The sequence below is a fragment of the Panthera pardus genome, unplaced genomic scaffold (genome assembly GCF_024362965.1).
Source record: "Panthera pardus isolate Hobbes unplaced genomic scaffold, ASM2436296v1 HiC_scaffold_20, whole genome shotgun sequence".
Taxonomy (NCBI): Eukaryota; Metazoa; Chordata; class Mammalia; order Carnivora; family Felidae; genus Panthera; species Panthera pardus.
The window spans coordinates 87,072,752-87,092,750 of record NW_026526766.1 but is presented as its reverse complement, the minus strand read 5'-3'; the positions used below and the strand labels follow the sequence as shown (position 1 = coordinate 87,092,750).

General features: G+C 57.8%; 1 protein-coding gene and 1 long non-coding RNA gene across 2 annotated transcripts; one reads left to right on the top strand and one right to left on the bottom strand.

Moving 5' to 3' along the window:
* Window positions 1–6,409: 6,409 nt before the first annotated feature.
* On the bottom strand, window positions 6,410–13,135 carry LOC109250041 (uncharacterized). The gene is made up of 2 exons (XR_002072861.2): window positions 12,562–13,135; window positions 6,410–6,698 (listed from the first exon to the last, which is right to left on the bottom strand). It is a non-coding gene; the product is annotated as an uncharacterized LOC109250041 (long non-coding RNA).
* Window positions 13,136–15,182: 2,047 nt separating this feature from the next.
* On the top strand, window positions 15,183–17,935 carry IER5L (immediate early response 5 like). The gene has a single exon (XM_053908400.1). It carries the CDS (start codon window positions 15,375–15,377, stop codon window positions 16,611–16,613), a length of 1,239 nt encoding a protein of 412 aa, XP_053764375.1. The 5' UTR covers window positions 15,183–15,374; the 3' UTR covers window positions 16,614–17,935.
* The last annotated feature ends 2,064 nt before the right edge of the window (window positions 17,936–19,999 follow it).

The following is a 19,999-nucleotide window of genomic DNA, read 5'->3' as shown; positions in this document are numbered from 1 at the left end:
AAAAAAAAAAAAAGGAAGAAGGAGAGACACGCTGCCTCTGGCGAAAACCAGCTGAGCGCTGGGCCTGGTGTCGGCTCCAAGAACCAGGAGAGCCGAGAGGGGCCGCGCTCAGGGCGCATGCCAGCGGGAGCTTCTGTCCACCCCCCACCCCCACCCTGCTAAAACCCGAGCCCTCCTGGGGGAGAAGGTGCTGGAGCGTGCCCCCAGCAGCCTGGCGCTTCTTCCCGCGTCTCCCTCCTGCCCTACCTCTGCCTCTCCCCCTCCCCTCCCATCCCCACCCCCCACGCAGCCCAGCGAGCCGGTGACCGCCGCCTCCTAATAAAGGGGACAGGGGACGTGGCCCCGGCCCTCTGGCACAGAGGGTGGCTGCTTTGGGACTGGACGACCAGAGTTCAACTCCCAGATCTGCCACTTACACGCCCAGGGAGCCTGGGCGAGCTCACCCGAGGCTCTGTTTTCTCCACCGAAGGATGAGGCCGCTCCGGCCCCACCTGTCCCGGGGTCGTGAGACGGGGTGTGACAAACACCTGTTCTCAGCAAAGGGTGCAGTTTCCGACCCGCCTGGTCCTGGGGGCTCACGCAAAGGGGCTTCGCACGCAGAGCCTACCGCAAAAGTGCGGGCTGTCGCCTTCTCCCCGAGACAGGGCCTGCTCTCGGCCCCCCCGGCCCCCGGGTCCCACCCCAGCTCATTTCCGGGGCAGGCATTTAAGGCAGGCCCAAACCGCACGCCCGGGAAACAGCACACAAGCCACCACGAAAGCTAGACTGGCTCACGGTACAAACCCTGGGAACCCGGCTGTCTAGCAACCCCTCCTCTTTGTCCCAACACGTGCGGAGTGGCCCTACTGTGCGCCGGACACTGCCTCCGAGGATGGTGAAAGAGCGCTGAGGGCCTCGCCAGAACACCTCCCGGCTGCTTCCTGCTTCATACTAGAGTGAAAAGGTTGGAATGTATGTGGCCCTCGACCGTGGGCTCCGTGAGGACAGAGACCCTGTTCAGCAGGTGAGAACACGGCTGGCCAGCTGGCTGTCCGTTTCACCCCCTTCTTCCCTCCTTACGGAAACCTGGTTTTGTTCAAGGAGGCAAACAAGGACCTCGCAGCATCCTTTGTAGGAATGAGGAGTCTCCCGCTTGGAACACCCGGGAGATCAGTTGTCTTTCTGCTAAAAGAGAGAAACTCGCCTGGCAGGGGCCTTCTGTCCTCCGCTCTTCGCTTTTCTCCAGGCCTCATCTTAACTTCCCTGCCTGGAATGCTGTCATGATGCCTGGAGGTGAAGCAGCCATTTTGTGGCATGAGGATGAACGCCCCGTGCTCGGGACGGTGGAGCAGGAAGCCAGAAGGACGTCTCGAGAGGCGGCCCCCGCTCTGACTGCATCCCACAGGACCGTCTGGGTTCTGCACTTAAAGCCATCACAGTCGGGTGTCTGCGCCGTGCAGCTAACAGCAAATCCTGACTCATCACCGGGCCACCTGGGAGACTCGAGATGCTCCGCGGAAGGGCCGGCGCAGGGCGGCTGCTTGGGAAACATGAGTGAGCGGCCCGGTGAATGGACGCACGAGGCAGGCCAGACCCCTGAGGTGCCCAGCACCTGGCCCAACAACATCTACACCGCCAACACGGAAGCAGGGAGTGCCGGACAATCCCATCAGATTGAGGAGGCCCGGGTTCCCGGCCAGCCTCCCTTGGGCCCCGCCGTGTGACCCCGAGCAAGTTCCTACCCTTCTCTGGGCCCCGGGGGTTTCCTATCTGAAAAATTAATGTGTGGGGCCGTGGGTGGGTCTGCACGACCCTCCCCCCCGCCCAACTCCCCGCCCCCGTGCCTCTTCTTTCTTTCTGTTCTGGTGAGGGAGGAAGGGGGCCCCTCCCACCTTCAAATCCAAATTCCACAGAGGGGGGCAATGAAAGAAGCGTCTGTGGGGTTGGTGGCTAACTGGGAAGGGCTGGCCTTGACGGAGCTGCCCCCCCCACCCCCGCCCCCGTGCCAAATGCCATGCATCATCCCATTGAGTTGTCACACGGCCCTGTGAACCAACCAGATGCACTTACAATCCCTATTTTACAAATGAGAAAACTGAGGCCCGGGGGTTAAATAGCTTGACCTACCTTGCAGGGGGAGCCTGTGGCAGGGCCAGGACTCGCAGGCTGGAGGGATGAGGCGGGACACAACCCTCATCCCCAGTTATGGGGGCGGTGGGGGCAGGGGGGACTGACAAGATGTGACGTCATTTTTCCCGAGGTTCCGGGAGAAAAGTTCAGCAGGCAGTCCCAGAACTGGACCTCCGGTCTTTCCGCCCCCAAAGCAGGTGCCCCTGACCACCGCACCACCCTGCCGGGAGGAGCTGGCCACGGAGGGCAGGACAGAAGATTCGACAGACAGATTCCCAGTGGGAACCCGAGCCATGCAATGTTTGCTCAGCAGAGATGCTCAGACCCGTGGGGACAAAGAGACGTGAATGGCTCTGCTGGGGACGTTTGGAAGGGGTGGGGCAGGGGGACAGGCTTGTATTGCGGGCAGGAGCTCTGGGCCCTTGCTCCACTGTGCTCTCTGCATGTTGGGGGGGAAGCCTGTTTCCGCCATCAGACCATGAGCTCTTCTAGAGTCTTCCTTGGGACGTAGCACAGGCCAGGGCCCGAGGGAGGGAGAAAGGCTGAATGAAACGCAGCAGGGTCCCCGAGCGTGTCTCGGGGTGATCCCGGGAATGACAGCAAGAGCTCCCACAGGGTCCTAGCGTGGCTTCCTCCCTGATTGGTCCTCACCTTTTCCCAACTCTCCCACTTTTTCTGCCTTCCCCGCGCCATCCGGCACCAGGCTGCCCCCAGAGGCAGAAAGCGCTGGCTGGCAAAGAGTCAGCGTGACCTCACCCTCTCTCCCAAGATCCTGCGTGATTAAGGAGCCCTCGAGTGCTTCCAAGGCACAGCCAGGCTTGAAAGCCTCTGACTTAACCTGCACGGGTCTCAGTTTCCTTATCTGGAAAAGGGGGGGGGGGTGAAAGCACCCCCACCCCACCTCCCCGACTCCTCCATCATCCCCACCCCCCCCCCCCCGCACCTAAAGCTGTGAAACCAGTGAGATGGTGCCTGGGTGCGTTTAGCACAGGCGAAGAGCCCTCCAAATAAACGATGGCGACCAGTAAGCGGCCACGGCAATGAAGCCATGGCCCTGACCTCTACGTAGCCCAGGAAAGCACCCAGGAGACTCTGCACGAACTAGAGGATCAGTTTACTTGTGACAAGCAACACTGTGACCAGAGAGTTGCCCCGTGTCCCCCAGATCATTTTTAAAATGCAAATTTGACCAACAAAGAGGAGAGCCTGATGCCGTCATCAGGAGAGGGGAAAGCAGAAAAGTGAATAAACCAGAAAGCCCCAAATCAGCCACCTCCAACCACCCCCAAACATGCCCAGCAGGAGTCGAATATTAATCAACTGCTTCTTCCACTTGGACCGCCTGTTGGCAGGATCCCTTCGTGTTTGTTATAACAAACGCGCCACAGGAGCCAGCCGACAAAACCAAGTCTTCAGAGGAGCCCAGAGTCACCGACAGAACGAGACACCTGGCTGGGCAGGACCTTGGGGAGTTTTCTCTTAAAACAAATGCACCCAGTTGTCAGTTATCTGTATGATACCGAGGAGTGGGGTGGGGGTAGAGTATATCGACCAGGATTGTTGTAAATACTTGCGGGTATTCAGAACTGTCCAAGACTTGCCCTCTCGAAAACAATAATCCCCCAGAACATTCAACTAACGATCGTGGTATTTGGGCACAAAGACAATTTCAACAAGTTCCAAAGTAAAACACATTCTCAACACAATGAAATGAAATTTTAAATTAATAGCTAGAGGGTACTGTTTTGATCTGACTTGGTGGGAATTTGAAAACTCTATTCCAAACAAACTCTCGAGATAGAGAGGGAAGTCAGAAGGAAGTTATATACTACTTAGACCTTTCATACTTTTTGGACGTTAGATAAAATGAGAGCTCCGAAAACTAAAACTTAACAGGGTGCAGCCAAAGCAATACTCAAAGGAAAATTCATATCCATAAATATACCTAAAAGGTTCCTAAGAAAGAGGTTCCTTTAAAAAAAAAAGTGACTTGGGGCACCTGAGTGGCTCAGTTGGTTGTGTCCAACGTCAGCTCAGGTCATGGTCTCACAGTTCGTGAGTTTGAGCCCTGCACCAGGCTCTGTGCTGCAGCTCAGAGACTGGAGCCTGCTTCGGATTCTGTGTCTGCCTCTCTCTGCCCCTCCCCTGCTCCTACTTCCTTTCTCTCTCCCTCAAAAATATACAAACATTGGGGCGCCTGGGTGGCTCAGTCGGTTAAGCATCAGACTCTTGATTTCAGCTCAGGTCATGATCTTGGCGGTTTGTGAGTTTGAGCCCCACATCTGGCTCTGTGCACACAGGGCAGAACCTGCTTAGGATTGTCTCTGTCCCTCTCTCTCTGCCCGTTCCCCACTCACACTCTCTCTCTCTCTCTCTCTCACAAATAAACATACACACACACACACACACACACACACACACACACACATATACACACATATATATACATTAAATAATATAAATATATATATACATTAAAAAAATTAAGTGACTTATTCATCAAGCAGCCTCAGTAAAGGGAGAAACTTCTGTCTAGTTGTCTTGCCAAGTTTTCTTAAAGCTCATAAAACAGGAAGTATGCTAATATGCGCTTTTCTCTCCAAAAACTCTCCATCTCCAGCCTTGAGTATAGTGATGAACTTCCAGGAGTAGCAGAGATGTGTAGGTACGCTCTGGGTTTACTGTGTCCAGTCGACAAAGAAAGCAAGCTAGAGAAAGTCCGTGATGCCTACGGAAAACCCTCACCCCCAAGTCTGTTCTCATGAGTGGCTGCCTTTGCCTAAAGTTTCCAGATACGCACTGGATAAGGAGTATAAGGAGGCCAAAGTTCTTGGCCTTGGTGTTTCCATTCATCAGCTGTGTGACTTTAATCAAGTCACTTAATATTTAGGTAGTGGTCAGCTTTTGCCATAATGATGCCATAACGCAAACAGCCACAAACTCTCAGAGACTTCCTATGCATGCAATTATTCTCACACTCACCGGTCTATAGGTCAACCACAATTTGACTGCTCTAGCCTGGGCTCTACCAGGTAGTTCGGCTTCAGGTGGTGGGTCAGCTGAACTTGGTCCCAGGCTGTGGGTTGGCTTCAAGTCTGTTCCCTGTGTCTCCACATTCTTTTGGGATGAGAAACTAAATGGGATATATTTTGTCGTAACACATCACAAAGGTGCAGGATGTGTATGGCAAAGACAAGCCGGACCTCCTGATGTCTCCTCTTAAACATGAAGTCTCCGCTCCCCACAGTAGCTGGCCAAGGCCAAAGTCAGTGGAGCAAGGAAATCTCTTCTGCCCCAAGGGGAAGGGGATTGAACAATTGCTGAACAATGACTCAACCTACCCTACTTTCCCAGCCTCCGTTGTCTTGTCTATAAAATGAGGTTGACGAAAACTCCTACCTCGTAGGGACAGAAGTCCGGAGCTCTGTTCTAACACCCGAACCCTGCACTGGTTGGCATTGGACTTGGGTTATGTCCCCCTGCTGCCCGGTGGGGGGATGGGGCTGCCGGTCCTGAAGCTGGGACCGGGGCCGACGCCACCCAAACCACAGGGCTGTTCCTTGATGGAGCAGAGCTGGAACCTGTATAGAGAAGTTCACCACAAAGCCCCCTACCAGTGCCCCACGTGTTCTTGTCAACAAATCTGGCGGCACTAGTGTTCCCAGCTGCCTTTTCGACTTCAGTGGTATCTGAGTCCCTCTGGCCTGATGCTCGCCTGGTGGGCGTCCTCGTCCAGAACCCTGGAGAGACGGAGAGTCTCCTACAGAGACTCCTACAGAGTCTCTTCACCGTTTGGTCTCAGGACGAGTCCCCAGTCAGTCCAGCCTCATCTTCAACATCACGGGGCAGCCAAAGGCAGGAGAGTCGAGTCGTGAAAATATTTGGATTCTGGGGAAGAAAAAAACGCGGGTGCAAACCCTGCTCTGCCTTTTTCTGACTAAATTTAAGCAAAGCAGGTAAGCTCTTTGCACCTCAGCTCCCTCATCTGGAAAGCCAGGCTGATGACTATATCCTGTGGGCGTCTGCACAGGATGGGTTCTGGAAGGGGGCGGCATGGGGCTAGAACCGCAGTTCTTCTGATGAGGGGTTCTAGAAGAGGCTTGGTCTTTCCATCTGTAAAATGGGGCTGATACAACACGCTGCCTGATGGGGTGCGCAAAGTCCCACGGTGTCAGCCACCAAGGGCCGTGCCTACACATAGGCAGTTCTCAACAAAGAATGGCCCCACTCCCCTCTCCACGGCCCCCACAAGATCACACTGTCTGCCTTAATCAACATGGGGACAGAACCAGTCACCAAATGTGGAATGATGGAGTATCTTGTGTGAGGTGCTTTGTAAATGGTAACGGGTCCAAGGAGTAAAATACCCAGATTTTGTCAAATCTAACATACGTGCAGATTTCAGAGATCTAAGATATGGGGTGGGGAATAGAATAGATTAATTCGGTGTCTGGTATTACAGGTGAGAAGTCAGCTTGTGGTTTCACGGCAGTAAATGTTGTCTGATGTCGTTACCTTGGGGTAGCCTCGTCTTCGGAGAATACGCATAGCATTGGAGAACACGCTGTCCCTTCTCCTTCTCTCATGTCCTGTTAAGGGTTTAGCCCATAACAGATACTCAACCCATATCTGTTGAAAGAGTGAATCGATCTATCCCTCCGTTCATCAAAGAACCAATGAATGAATCAACAGTGCTGCTTACTGGGGCGCCTGGGTGGCTCAGTCAGTTAAGCCCCTAACTCTTGATTTCAGCTCAGGTCATGATCTCTCGGTTGGTGAGATCGAGCCCCACGTCAGACTGTGCGCTGTTAGCACGAAACCTGCTTGGGATTCTCTCCCCCCGCCTCTGCCCTTCCCCCACTTGTTCTCTCTCTCTCTCTCTCAAAATAAAGAAATATAAGCATTAAAAAGCCCACACTGGGGGCGTTTGGGTGGCTCAGGCGCTTGAGCATCCAACTCCAGCTCACGTCACGATCTCACGGTTCATGAGTTCGAGCCCCGCATCAGGCTCATGGCTGTCAGCACAAAGCCCGCTTCGGATCCTCTGTCCCCCACTCTCTCTCTGCCCGTCCCCTGCTTGTGCTGTCTCTCTCAAAAATAAATAAAACATTTAAAAAAAAAAAAAAAAGTCCGTGCTGCCTGTTGTTTCCTTCTCAAGGGGGACTTCCCTGCTGGACTAATATTAACATCTCCACATCCGATACATGTGACGCTAACACACTTGCTCACAAGGATCCTTCCACACAGGCAATGGCCGTTCAGGGAACAAACACTAATTGGACCCCTATTACTTTTGGACACAAAGCTGCCAAGCACAGAAACTTACGTCCCTGCCCTCCGTTTACAGTCCAGACCGGGAGACAGACTCGCATGTTAAGGAAATAAATAAACATTTCCTTGGTAGCTGCGGGATGCGCGATCCACGAACTGGTCAAAGCTCCCCTTCAGCTTTCGGTCAAGGAGGTGACAGAGCTGTTCCTTCCCTGAACCTCTCTACCTGCCTGCCGAGCGCATGGGAGGACCACATTTCCCAGCCTCCCTTGCAGCTGGTCTGGGAACGCTGATGGCCAAAAAATAAAAATTAGGGGAAAGAACCAAAACAGAACCCTTGGATGGTGGGAACCACACAATGGGAGGAGGCTGGAGCTGGAAGAAAGCCGTATGACCCACCCCGGGCCGCAACATGAGAAAGAAACTCGTATTGGGCCAAGCCTCTTAAGGTTTCCGGGATGAGTTCTTCCTACAGTGGAGCATAGCCCGACCCCGAGCACTGAAAACCAGTGAAATCAAGCTGAAAACATGAACCGAAACAGCATGCAAGGTTCACGCGTCCACACGGACGATCACGAGCCTCAGCTCTCAAAGTCCTGGCGGCCACCCTCTTCCTCCTGCCAGGTGCCTCCACGGGTGTTGGGTCCTGAGGCCAGAGGTAGGACTCTGGGTGGCTCGTTTAGCCCGTGTGCGTGTGTGGTGTGTGGTGTGTGTGTGTGTGTGTGTGTGTGTGTGTGTGTGCGCGCGCGTGCGCGCGCCCAAGGTAGAGGGGACAGGCAGGTGAAGGAAAGAGTGGGCTTTACAGGACCAGTGTGTATCCTGCCCCCTACTCCTCCACTCATTGGTGAGAGCACCCTGCTCAGAAGCTTCTGGTCTCCGTGCCTCTGTTTCCCCAACCGTATGACAAAGGTGATGCTGGCACCTGGCTCCCCAAGGGGCTAGGTGAGTTCACCGACGACATGGCTGCTGAGGGTCCTGCCGGACGCCTTCTCACCAGCACAAGGTCCAAAACTGAAATCCTATTTAGCCCCGTGTTTTAAAGACTTAAAAAATAAAAAGGGGCTCGGGAGATGAATTGAGGACAGATGATCGGTACTCACTGGGTGTCTCTCCCTCCCACACTCTCCACACTCACACACACTCACACACACAGACACACACACGCTTGAGAAATGATTTTTTTTTTTTTTGAGAAATGCTCTCAAAACAAAAACAAAAACTCTGCTTTGTTCCGCGTAAGCAGCATTAAAAATTCACCAGTTGTGGGAAGCAAGAGGGGCCCGAGTGCGGCCTGAGCTCGGCACAGATTGCTGGAGAGTTTGAACCAGTGATGCAACCCGCGGGGAGGCCACCCGACAGAGGGCTGGGGTCTTGGGGACCCTCTGCCCAGGGAGCCTGTGAGGCTGCTCACTCTTTCCTCCCTCCAGTCCCCGCCGCAAAGCCTCGGTTACTTCCTTTATCACCCTCATTGCAACCTTGTTTATTTATCTGCTGGTTTATTTCGTGTTGGCTTCCCATCTGGCCTGGAATGTAAGTAAGGTCCATGAGCGTGGGGACTGCCGCGGGTCTAGGAGCTGAGGCAGAGCCTGGCACACAGTAGGCGCTTAATATTTGTGAAAGAACAAAAAGGCAAGTCAATAAATGAGCAAACGGATGAATGCAGAAGAGAGCAAGGGCGAGGCGCAGCCGGCGAATGATGAGCGGATGAATACAGCCTTTCCCCAGCTCGGGCCGAGGCCGGAACCCATGCAGGGACCAGGGAATGTGTGGCCCCAGGACGTCATTTCTCTGGGTCTCAGTTGCCTCAACTGTACAATGGGGATTATAGGAATACCCACCTCATTAGATTGTTCAGAGGCTTAATGAAAACAACATCCGTGTTAAACATAGTTCGGTGTTTGGCACAACCAGCCACAGTTTTATTCACCCAGTGGGGACGTGGAGGAGGAGGCAGGCACTACATACCCTAGCTCCCACCGCTCAAATGCAAATAATAATAATAATAATAATAATAATAATAATAATAATAATAACAAAATTGGAAGATTCAGTTCCTAAGATCCAAGGAGTTTCTCAGTCCTTAGAAACTCCCAGCTGAGCCCGGTGAGGGGACAAAGGTCTGTACTAAGTGAGTTATAAAAACAACTCCCAGCCAGGAACCACTGAGCCGCCCCCACCCACCCACCCACCCACCCACACACACCCGCCCAGGGCTGGCCCAGGATTAACTCTGGCCTGCCCAGCTTGCTTAGTTTCTGGCAGGACTTTGAGGAAAGAGGAAAGGGGGAAGGGGGACGTCTCCCATTCCATTTCAATACGAATCCCCTCCAGTCTTCAAAGCACGCTGGCTGCTCACAGTACCTCCCGGAGGAAGGTGACAAGGGAGGAAACAGAGCCCCAAGAGAGGCGACGCACGTTACCTAGGGATAAGAGGCCGGTCTGGTGCCAGCACCCGTGTCTCCTGACCCCTCAAGCCCCGCTCTGGCAGCTAGACCACCCCAGATGTCCAAAGCCGAACACACACTCCATGCACATCCCAGCAGGTTTGCCATAAAGGCTCCCAGCTGAGCCCTTGGCAGACATCACTAATCAATTGGGGCGCATGCCAAATCCCTTCCAACCCAGAGCTCCAGGCAGACACTACCAATCAATTGGAATTGGCCTGGGAGATTAAGAGCATCCTCAGCTCTGCTCCAGGCTGTACGTGAGGTGCCCGGTGTTCTCCCCAGGGCTTAGCACACCGCCTGCACGCTGGCCAGCATTTAGTCCGTGCTTACTGAGCGAATGAATGAATGAATGAATGAACGAACGAACGGACATCCAGCCCGTGCCAGGTGTTTGGGCAGAGACCCTAGGTGAAGAGATCACATCTACCCTCTCTGCACCTTCCATCGGTGAGTACAGAATTTGTTCCAAAGGCCAATAAATCCCAAAGTGGTAGGTAGCAGGGGTCGCCATTCCTCTCCTGCTGCTCCGCTCGTGGTGCTCCCCACTTCCCCAGAGCCCTGGGATTAGAGTCACTTCTTCTTTCTGGTGTGTGACCCCGGGGAAGTCACCCAAGCTCTCCGTGCCTCAGTTGCTCCCTCCATAAAATGGGGATTATAACCAAGCCCGCCTCAAAGGCTGTGGGGCCTCAAGGATATCACCACGGAAAGCTCCAGGCCCAGTGTCTGACACAAAGCAAGAGCTCCGAAGAGCCAAGCTTCCATCAATCTCCCTCATCACACTTAAGGACCCTGAAGCCAGGGCCACGATGTCTTTCTAGGCACCGAGCCTGATGCTCAGGACCGTGCTGGGCAAACGCTGACGTTGGCGGGCCATTAACATCCACTGGGGACGATGGCAGGGTGCAGATTCTGTGGGGCAGGAGTCGGGGGACTGTCTGGGTTCCGGGACCCCAGCCGAGCTCCCCAGTACCCACCAACCACAGAACGGCCCTCTCGGGATGCAGCACGGGGCTCCCACGTCCAAGCGTCACTAGCTCCTTGGCCTCCAAGAGGACTCACCAGTGACCCCTTCGGTCAGCAGCATCCGGCCGCCTTCTCTGCCACTTCCTGCAGTCCCCAGTCTCAGTCCCCACGGGGCAACACACACTCCAAGTCTCAGAGGCGGTGAGCTGGAGCAGCCAGGAGCCGGAGCAGGAGGTGGGGCATCTGGGTTCGCCCCCCGCTCCAGGCTGACGCCCTCAGCACATCCCTCCTCCTCTCTGGACCTCAGTTTACCCACGTGGAAATCAGAAGTGAGGGCAGCCTGGTCTCTAGGGCCCTTCCAACCGTAATGGTGCCTTCTGTATGCTAACATTCATTGATTGACTTAGTCCACAAGCATTTATTGAGTGCCTACTGTGTGCCAGATCCTGTGCTAGGATCTGAGCTGTTCTCTGCTGGAAGGCCCCTCCCCATCCTTGGCCTCCAAGGCCCTGTCCCTCTTCCTATCACAGACTTATCACACTGTTTATCGTGTTTGCTTCCCTCTGAGTCGTGGCCTCCTGAAGACAGGATCACATCTTGTCCCCTTGCTGGGATTCCAGAGAATGGTTCTGGAAGTAACTCTTGGGCAAATGAACAAATTTACGAATGCGTGAATTCTAAATCTCCACCCCACCCAACACAACACCTTCAGTTAAGCTTTTTGCCTTTTCATTCCTTTTCCCTAAGTCAAATCCCTAGGAACCCACCAGACAAATCCCACTGCTGACCAGGAACCTTCCTAGCCACGTCTCCCTCCTGCGATCTGGGTGACCAGAAGGTGCCCACAAAGCCACATGTGGTACTCTCAAGATGTTAACTGCTCCTGGGGGGGGGGGGGGGGCGGACACCGCTGGCGGGGGAGGAGCGGTTGATGGGAGCTCAGGTCGCGATGGGTTCTGTGCCCTGCCCCTCACTGTCCCAACAGACACTCAGTAAATATTTAGACATTAATTAACTTCCTCCAGGGAGCGGTGACTCAGTGCCAGACACAACCTCTAGGGGGAAAGATGAGCGCCCCCAACCCTTCTCAGGGGCCCAGATAAGTAAGGCCGGCTCTCCATCCTAAGAAGGCTTGTCTCAATCCAATCTGCCCTCCTGCATGCGATGCAGGTCTGAGGGCCCCTCCTCCCCACACGGGGGCACGCGCACGCTCATACACACAGGTGCACACTCACTGCCCTAAACGGTCGGTCTATGGTGCCCTGCTTGGAACCATCGTACATCCGAACAGGAGCCTTGCGTGCGAGCCATCCATTCTACAAACATTTGTGAATCCCTACCGTGTGCCCCCCAAGCTTCACTGCTCCCGGGGGCGTCAAATAAGTCAGCTGTTCCGTTGCCTCCTTCAGCAACGCTTGCCTTACAACAGCTGTGGCAACCCCCCCCACCCCGCTTCCCAGGCCACCCCCCGAAAAGATCAAGGGTTTTCATTAAGCTTGGACAACTGCTTTGCTCGCCCCACAAGCCCATCTCGGTTCTTGAGGAGGAGAGGAAACCCAGGGAGCGTGGGCCCCAGACAAGAGGGCCCAAAGAATGGGGTCACACGGATGGGTTGACCACCTTGTAGCTGACCCCCCAGGAGGGCAAGAGCCTTAGCAGAGCTCAAACTCACTTTGGGGCAGGGGCAAGTGGGGGACTGGGAAGTGAGGAGGGGAACCGGCCAAGGTGAGGGGCCTAGCCCCTGCCCCCAGCCTGCGGCTAGAGAACCCACCTCCCAGAAGCATGTTGTGGGCCACCGGCCCCGAGACTGGCTGTGACTGATGAGCTGAAGCTGGAACAGATATTTGCTTCTTTGTGACTCCTGCGGGCACTGGTGTCAGACCCGTTGGCAGGAAAGTGGCGGGTGTGCATCACATCAAGGTCATGTTCACTGCGTATCGAGCCTCAGGACTGGACTCAGAACCACCCAGGGCAGAAGTCAGCAGCTGATTTCGAAGCACCTGGAGTTAAGTTCCAGTCCTACAAACAGACCTGGGTGCAAATCCTGCCTCTACCCTGTCTTGGCCGTGCGATGTGACCTTGAGCAAGTCACCTAAACTCTCTTAGTTTCCTCCAATAAATTCCGGGCAAGGACAGAAGGCAGGCCTGAAATTAGCATTAAAAAATCCATTCTTAGACTCTTGCAACAGGCCAGGCGCCGTGGGTTCCAGACCTGACTGTTGCACATCGAGGCCTCATAGCCATAAATTCAGGTAGGACCTCCTGCCTCCCTCCACATGCTCGTGATGTCGCAAAGGCGAACTCCAAAAGTAAATAAATGAAGCTTCTGTGTGTCTTTAAAACGGGCCCTAAGGGGCGCCTGGGTGGCGCAGTCGGTTAAGCGTCCGACTTCAGCCAGGTCACGATCTCGCGGTCCGTGAGTTCGAGCCCCGCGTCAGGCTCTGGGCTGATGGCTCGGAGCCTGGAGCCTGTTTCCAATTCTGTGTCTCCCTCTCTCTCTGCCCCTCCCCCGTTCATGCTCTGTCTCTCTCTGTCCCAAAAATAAAAAAAAAATAAATAAATAAATAAAAAAAACGTTGAAAAAAAAAAAAAAAAACGGGCCCTAAGGAAATAAGAGGCAATGGATTTTTATTCCTACAGGTACTTCTCACGGACAAGTTCCACTCCCGTGTGACCCCATCGCCAAACCATCTGTCTCTTCCATAGAACGCAAGTAAGACGCCGCTTCTCTGCAGTCACCCTAAAATGTCGTCGTGGCTTCTCTGGGTGGGGGTGGGGAGAGCTGCTACTGGTTGAAGGGCTTGGACCAGACGGAGCACAGAAAGGACAAGAGTGCCGGATCTGTTGAGACCTGGGGCAAGTCCCGCCCACTGTCAGTGCCAAGTTCCTTCCCCTGAAAAATGGAGTAAGTGCTCCTTAACTGTCTTCACCCTTGATGCTTGGCACTGAGTAGATGCTGAAAAGTGTCTGTGGAATCCAATCTGGAGGATTCTTAAGGCTGACAGGAGGCCCAGAGACTCAAGGATGGACTGGCTAAGTCTCTTCACTCCCACCAAGGGGCAAAAGGGGTGCTGAGGACAACGGGCCCAAGCAAAGAGGGCACTCAGAAGAAATCCCGAGGAAGGAGGCCAACTCAAGGACCTTCTCCTCAAGCCAACCTCCTGGACCCGCGCCCCCCCCACCCCCCCCACCCCCCCCCCACCAACTCGAGTAGCAGCCACCGCCCCCTTCACACCTACCAGTCCAGATGCAGGGCCCCCAGAGATGGCGATCCTGTCCCTCTGTTCTGTTTGTCTCCATCCCCAGCTGGGAGGGGGTGGCCCATGGATGGTTCAGGGCAAAAGGGGAAAGGACATCAGTGAAAGTTAGGTTGGCAAGTTCCAGGGCCCTTGGTATCCGCCTCCCGTCTGGAGCTCACAGGCCTGGCACAAATCCTGGCTTTGCACACCGGGGGGCTGTGGGACTACACTCAGGTCCCTCCTCTGCTGGCAGTCACAGTGAGGGATTCTGGGTGTTTCTGGCAAGGGGCTGCCCCACACTAGGCACATAATAATGGCCCTCATTGTCATTATTATTATTTAGGAAGGAAAGGAAAGGTTACAGAACCCGCGATAAGGACACTCCGGTGATAAGGAGTGGCTCAGAAGGCCCGTGAACCTCAGCTGGTTCCGAGGCCATAGGCTCTCTGGGACCAAGATTCCCCATGTCTTGGGTTTTCCCACCAGACAAATGGGGAAGACAGCGCTTCCCCGAGTGTCTCCTGAGACCCCTGGGCCAAAAAGTCAGGGAGTCGGGCCCAATATTTTCTGCGGTTGAGGCACCTCCAAACCTCTCTCCCGTGAGGGTCCCCAAGGTCAGGCCGGCGGCCCCACTGGTCTCCTGCGAAGGCCCGGATCCCGCGGGTCACCCGGGGTCGGCAGGTGAGAAAGGAGGTGCCGCGTGGCCGGGAGTGGGGACTTGCGCGCACCTGCCGCAGGTGAGGCCCAGCCATGCGGAAGGGGGAGGAGCCGTCGTCGCAGCACTCAGGTGAGCCGACCCCCGGCTCCCAGGAGCCAGGCCGAGGGCGGCCGCGGGCTCCAGCGTGGCGGCTACGAGGCGACCCATAGTGCACACAGCGGCCCCAGCGGCTCCGAGTCCCACGCGGCTCGGCAGCCCCAGGAGAACATTCGAGGCAGCGGCGGCGTTGGAGGCCCGGGGTCCGTTCGGTATTTGAATAGCACAAAGGAACCGCCTTGGTCTGATTGGCCGGCCGAGTGGCCCCGGGGCGGGCAGCGCCTGTCACTCGGGAGGCTCTGGCTACTCCTATTGGCTCGTCAGGTGTGGGGCGGGGCCCTAACGCCCGGCTAAATAGCTGGGGCCGGGGCCGGCCGAGGCTCATTGCTTTGGCGCCGAGCGGGGAGCACGAGCCTGCGGGTGGCGCGCAGCGCATGGTGGCGGCTCCTCTCGGAGCGCAGCCGACCCGCTGACCCGGGCTCCGTTTCCCCTACCCGGCGCGCCCCGGCGGCCGGCTGGAGGCCGAGACAGCAGCAGCCTTAACAGCAGCAGCGGCCGCGGCTGCTCCGCCGCCACCGTCTCCGCGGGAGCATGGAGTGCGCCCTGGACGCCCAGAGCCTGATCAGCATCTCCCTGCGCAAGATCCACAGCTCCCGGACCCAGCGCGGCGGCATCAAGCTGCACAAGAACCTCCTGGTGTCCTACGTGCTCCGCAACGCGCGCCAGCTCTACCTGAGCGAGCGCTACGCCGAGCTCTACCGGCGCCAGCAGCAGCAGCAGCAGCAACAGCAGCAGCAACAGCAGCAGCCGCCCCACCACCAGCACCAGCACCTCGCGTACGCGGCGCCCGGCATGCCGGCCAGCGCGGCCGACTTCGGCCCGCTCCAACTTGGCGGCGGCGGGGACGCGGAGGCGCGCGAGCCGGCCGCCCGGCACCAGCTGCACCAGCTCCACCAGCTCCACCAGCTGCACCTCCAGCAGCAGCTGCACCAGCACCAGCACCCGGCGCCCAGGGGCTGCGCGGCGGCGGCGGCGGCGGCGGCCGGGGCGCCCGCGGGCGGCGCGGGGGCGCTCTCGGAGCTGCCCGGGTGCGCCGCGCTCCAGCCGCCGCACGGCGCGCCCCACCGCGGGCAGCCCTTGGAGCCGCTGCAGCCGGGTCCTGCGCCGCTGCCGCCGCCCGCGCCCGCCGCGCTCTGCCCGCGGGACCCTCGCGCCTCGGCCGCCTGCTCCGCGCCCTCCGCGCCCCCAGCGGCCGCCCCTCAGGCCGCTGCTGGCGCCTCCCCGCCCGCCTCCCCGGCCCCCGCCTCCTCCCCCGGCTTCTACCGGGGCGCGTACCCGGCCCCCTCGGACTTCGGCGTGCACTGCAGCAGCCAGACCACCGTGCTGGACCTGGACACTCACGTGGTGACCACGGTGGAGAACGGCTACTTGCACCAGGACTGCTGCGCCTCCGCCCACTGCCCCTGCTGTGGCCAGGGCGCCCCAGGACCCGGCCTGGCGTCCGCCGCCGGCTGCAAGCGCAAGTATTACCCTGGCCAGGAGGAGGACGAAGACGACGAGGAGGACGCTGGCGACCTGGGAGCCGAGCCCCCCGGGGGCGCCCCGTTCGCCCCCTGCAAGCGCGCCCGCTTCGAGGACTTCTGCCCGGACTCGTCCCCGGACGCGTCCAACATCTCAAACTTGATCTCCATCTTTGGCTCGGGCTTCTCGGGGCTGGTGAGCCGACAGCCGGACTCCTCGGAGCAGCCGCCGCCGCTCAACGGGCAGCTGTGCGCCAAGCAGGCGCTCGCCAGCCTCGGCGCCTGGACTCGAGCCATTGTCGCCTTCTAGGGACCCCCGAGGGCACGGGGACCCGGGGCCCCGCGGGGCTGGGGCCAGACAAAGACTCGGCCAAGGGGCGAGAGGAGGGAGCGAACGGGCGCCTGGCCACCCGGGGCTGAGCTGAGGGCGAGCAGGGGGAGGCGGCTGATGTTTTATAAATTGTAAAATAAAAAAAAAAAAAAAAAAGAAAGAAAAGAAATCTATGATCTTGGACTTTATTTTTGCAGAGAGAAAAAGCGCCTATTTAAGTATGCTTTGTGTTTCTCCTACTCTTTTTTTTTCTTTTTATTGTAGTGATTGCAGTGGTGTTTAGCGAGGAGCCAGCCACGTGAGGGAGGGCTGCTGCCCGGAGGAGGTGCCGGGCAGCCGGGGGCGAGGCAGGGCGCCCGGGCCGCCAGGGCGCGCCGGGGGCGCAGCGCAGGAGGGCGCGGGGCCCGGGACGCCGATTCCAATCAGTTGTCAGACCCGGGAAGCCCGGCGCTCGGTTCTCCCGAGTCCCTCCATGGGGTGAGGAATGGGTCTTGTGAAATCCTGAGCAAAAACAAAGGCAAACTCTCTATCTCCGAAAGGGACGTTTGGGTCACATTTCCTCTCCGGGGGCGGCCTCCAAAGTTCTCAAAATGAGAAGGCAGAAATGAAAACACTTCAACTTTTTTTTTTTTTTTTTTCTTTCCCGGGGCGGGTGTCTTGAACCCCTACTCTCCCCGCCCCTCTGGCTCCGTTCTCTTCCCCTCCTCCACCCGTCTCCCGGACTCGGGGGGTGGCGCCCGGCACCCCGACACTCCCGGACACCGTTTGGGGAAGGGGTGGGGGGCGGGCACGGCGGACTACATTTCCCATCATGCCCAGCACTGCGGTCCTCACTAAACAAAAAAGGAAGTCGATTCCTTCACCTGGATCCCCGGCGGCCCCGAGGGAGGGAGGGGCCGGGACCGCCGACTGCGTTGGAGACTTTTCACTAAGTTCCCGGTCAGATGTGGTGTTTGTGTGTGTGCTTCTAAGTTGCACTGTCCTAGTTCAGGCTTCGGTTGCATTTCATGAAACCAGCATTGTTCGAGGCTGTGAGAACCCTGTCCTGTGTCTTCAGCTCGATAGATTTTGTTTAATTTAAAGCCTTTTGTTGTAAAAAGGTGGGGTTCATCTGCAGCCCCTCTGGTTCTCTGCCATCAGCTCCATGTGGACCCCAAAACAAGTTGCCAACCCTTCCTTTCTTGGCCCTTCTCCCTCATTCTTCTGTATTTTTGTGCATACTGAATTGTATATCACCGGGTAAAACTGTTCAGATGATTTGTTTAAATTTATAATCTTAATAAAAAGCCGATTATAGAGGATGGTGGTGTCTTGTTTTCAGATCGGCCTGGAGGTGGAGGGGAGGACGGAGGGAGGTAGGGAGAGACCCCTACCCCCATGCAAATCCCAGCTCTCCGGGGCCTGGGCGGGCGGGATCTGCCCACATCCGCAGGGCCGGGGGTGGGAGAGGGATTGGAAGTGCGGGATGTGGGTTGCTGGGGATGTTAGGGCTGCGCGCCTCCCCGGCCGCCTTCCCCAAAGGGCCCTGCCCCCCCCCCCCCCCACGGGAACGGCCGCCCCCCGGGGTCTCCAGCAGGAAGCGGAGCCTGCCTTCAACACATTTCCTGCCCGGCCTGGAGCGCAGGGCCTGGTCGGCCTCAAGTCTAAGCCCTCTGCGGCCGGGGAAAGCAGCCTAGGGACCCTGGGGGGGGCTTTCTGGGCCACCCACACTCCCCGCCCCGCGCCTCCGCCCGCTCGTCCGCACGTCTCGGGCTGCAACTTGGGGAAGTTTTTTCCTTTTCCTTTTTTTTTTTTTTTTTTTTTTTTAAGTTGAGTTTGTTATCACTGCTCGGTGCCACTTGGTGGTGTGCTGGCGGCGTCTCCCTCCCTCCTCGCGCCCCTCCCCTCTCCCTCCCGCCTCCCTCCCCCCCGCCTCTCTTCCCTCCCCAGTGGATGGAGGCAGGAAGGCTCCAGGCGCGCTCTCCCCTCTGACCACCTACGGAATGACCTCAGAGTGGGAGAATGTGCCAAGGCCCCGAGGAAGCTCGCGTTCTCCCCACTGGAACCAAATTCACATCTGGAGCCGCGGCTCCGGCCCGGGGGCGCGCGGGGGTGGTTCCAGCTTTACAAATAGGGGATAGGAAAGAAAGACTGAGAAAAAGAAAAAAAGCCAAGTGGCAGCTTGCTGTTTGTTTGACAGTGTCTCTCGGTGTCCCTCTGGCTCTGGCTGCTCTCCCCAGTGCTCTCGCGCTCGCTCTCTCACCCCTGCGCTCCCCTTTCCTGCGCAAGCCACCCCTCCGGACGACTGGCGCCCCCCCCCACCCCCCCCCCCGCCCCCTGCTTCACGCCTCCAGCAGCGACTGGAGGGGCTGCCGCCGAGAGGCCCCACCCCAGCCTCTGAGAGGAGGACGCACGGCAGTCCCAGGGGCCCTCTCGGCTTCGGGTCCCCGTGTCGCGCGAGGCGAAGTTCTCGGGGACACTCCAGAGCGCGGGGGGCCGCGAAGGTCTGCGATGGGGGTGGGGGAAGAGAGAGACCACGGAGGCGTGAGTTGCGGGGAGGAACGGCACCTCCACCCCAGCCCCCCCCACCCACCCACCCACCCAGGGCTGTTTTCTCGGCCTCCCACGGGAAGAGTCTGGAGCTGCTGGGGAGGGGGAACAGTGCGTCTCCCCGCTCCCCATTTTCTCCCTGCTGCACAGGGAAGTAGCAGGAAAGCTGTTTGATGCACGGTTTTGCTTCAATCCACCAAGCCAGTTGCCAGAGCTCCCCCTAGCGCCACTTCCCGGGCGCTGCAGCGGCTGCGGCTGGGAGTGGGCGAGGCACAGCCGCCAGCGGCGGGGCCGCCGGGGGGCGGGGGGCTACTCCGCGCCCACCTGGGGCTCAGCGCCCGGGCCGGAGGCAGCCCCGGCTGGAACGGGAGCCCCGGGCCGCGGGCGTCGCCACTCCGGGCCCGCGTCGAGGAGGGGGCACGTGGTCCAGTCGCCTTTGTTGGGAGCGCGGACCTGGGCACGGGAAGGGACCGGCCAAGGGGCTTGGGATCCTGCCCCCCGCCCCCCACGCCCCATCCGTCGCCCGGAGGCCTACGGCAGAGGAGTGCGGCTGGTAAGCTGCCAAACAAGAGCCGTGGACCCAACAGGATCCCGGGACCAGCGTTCCCCTCCCTTTTTGCCAGGTTTTCTGAGCTTCAGCAGTGCCAGGAGCCTCAAGCACATGGGGTTCTAACTGGTGGAGGGAGGCGAATGGAGGGCTCTGAGAGCCCCCAGAAGGGAGGTACCCTTCCCCCCCCCCTTATTTTTTCAGGACTCAGGCATCCACGCAAAGGGTTAATGCCCCGAGCATAATAGGCAGTGACCCAAAACACAACCCACCGGCGATCTACCGGCTA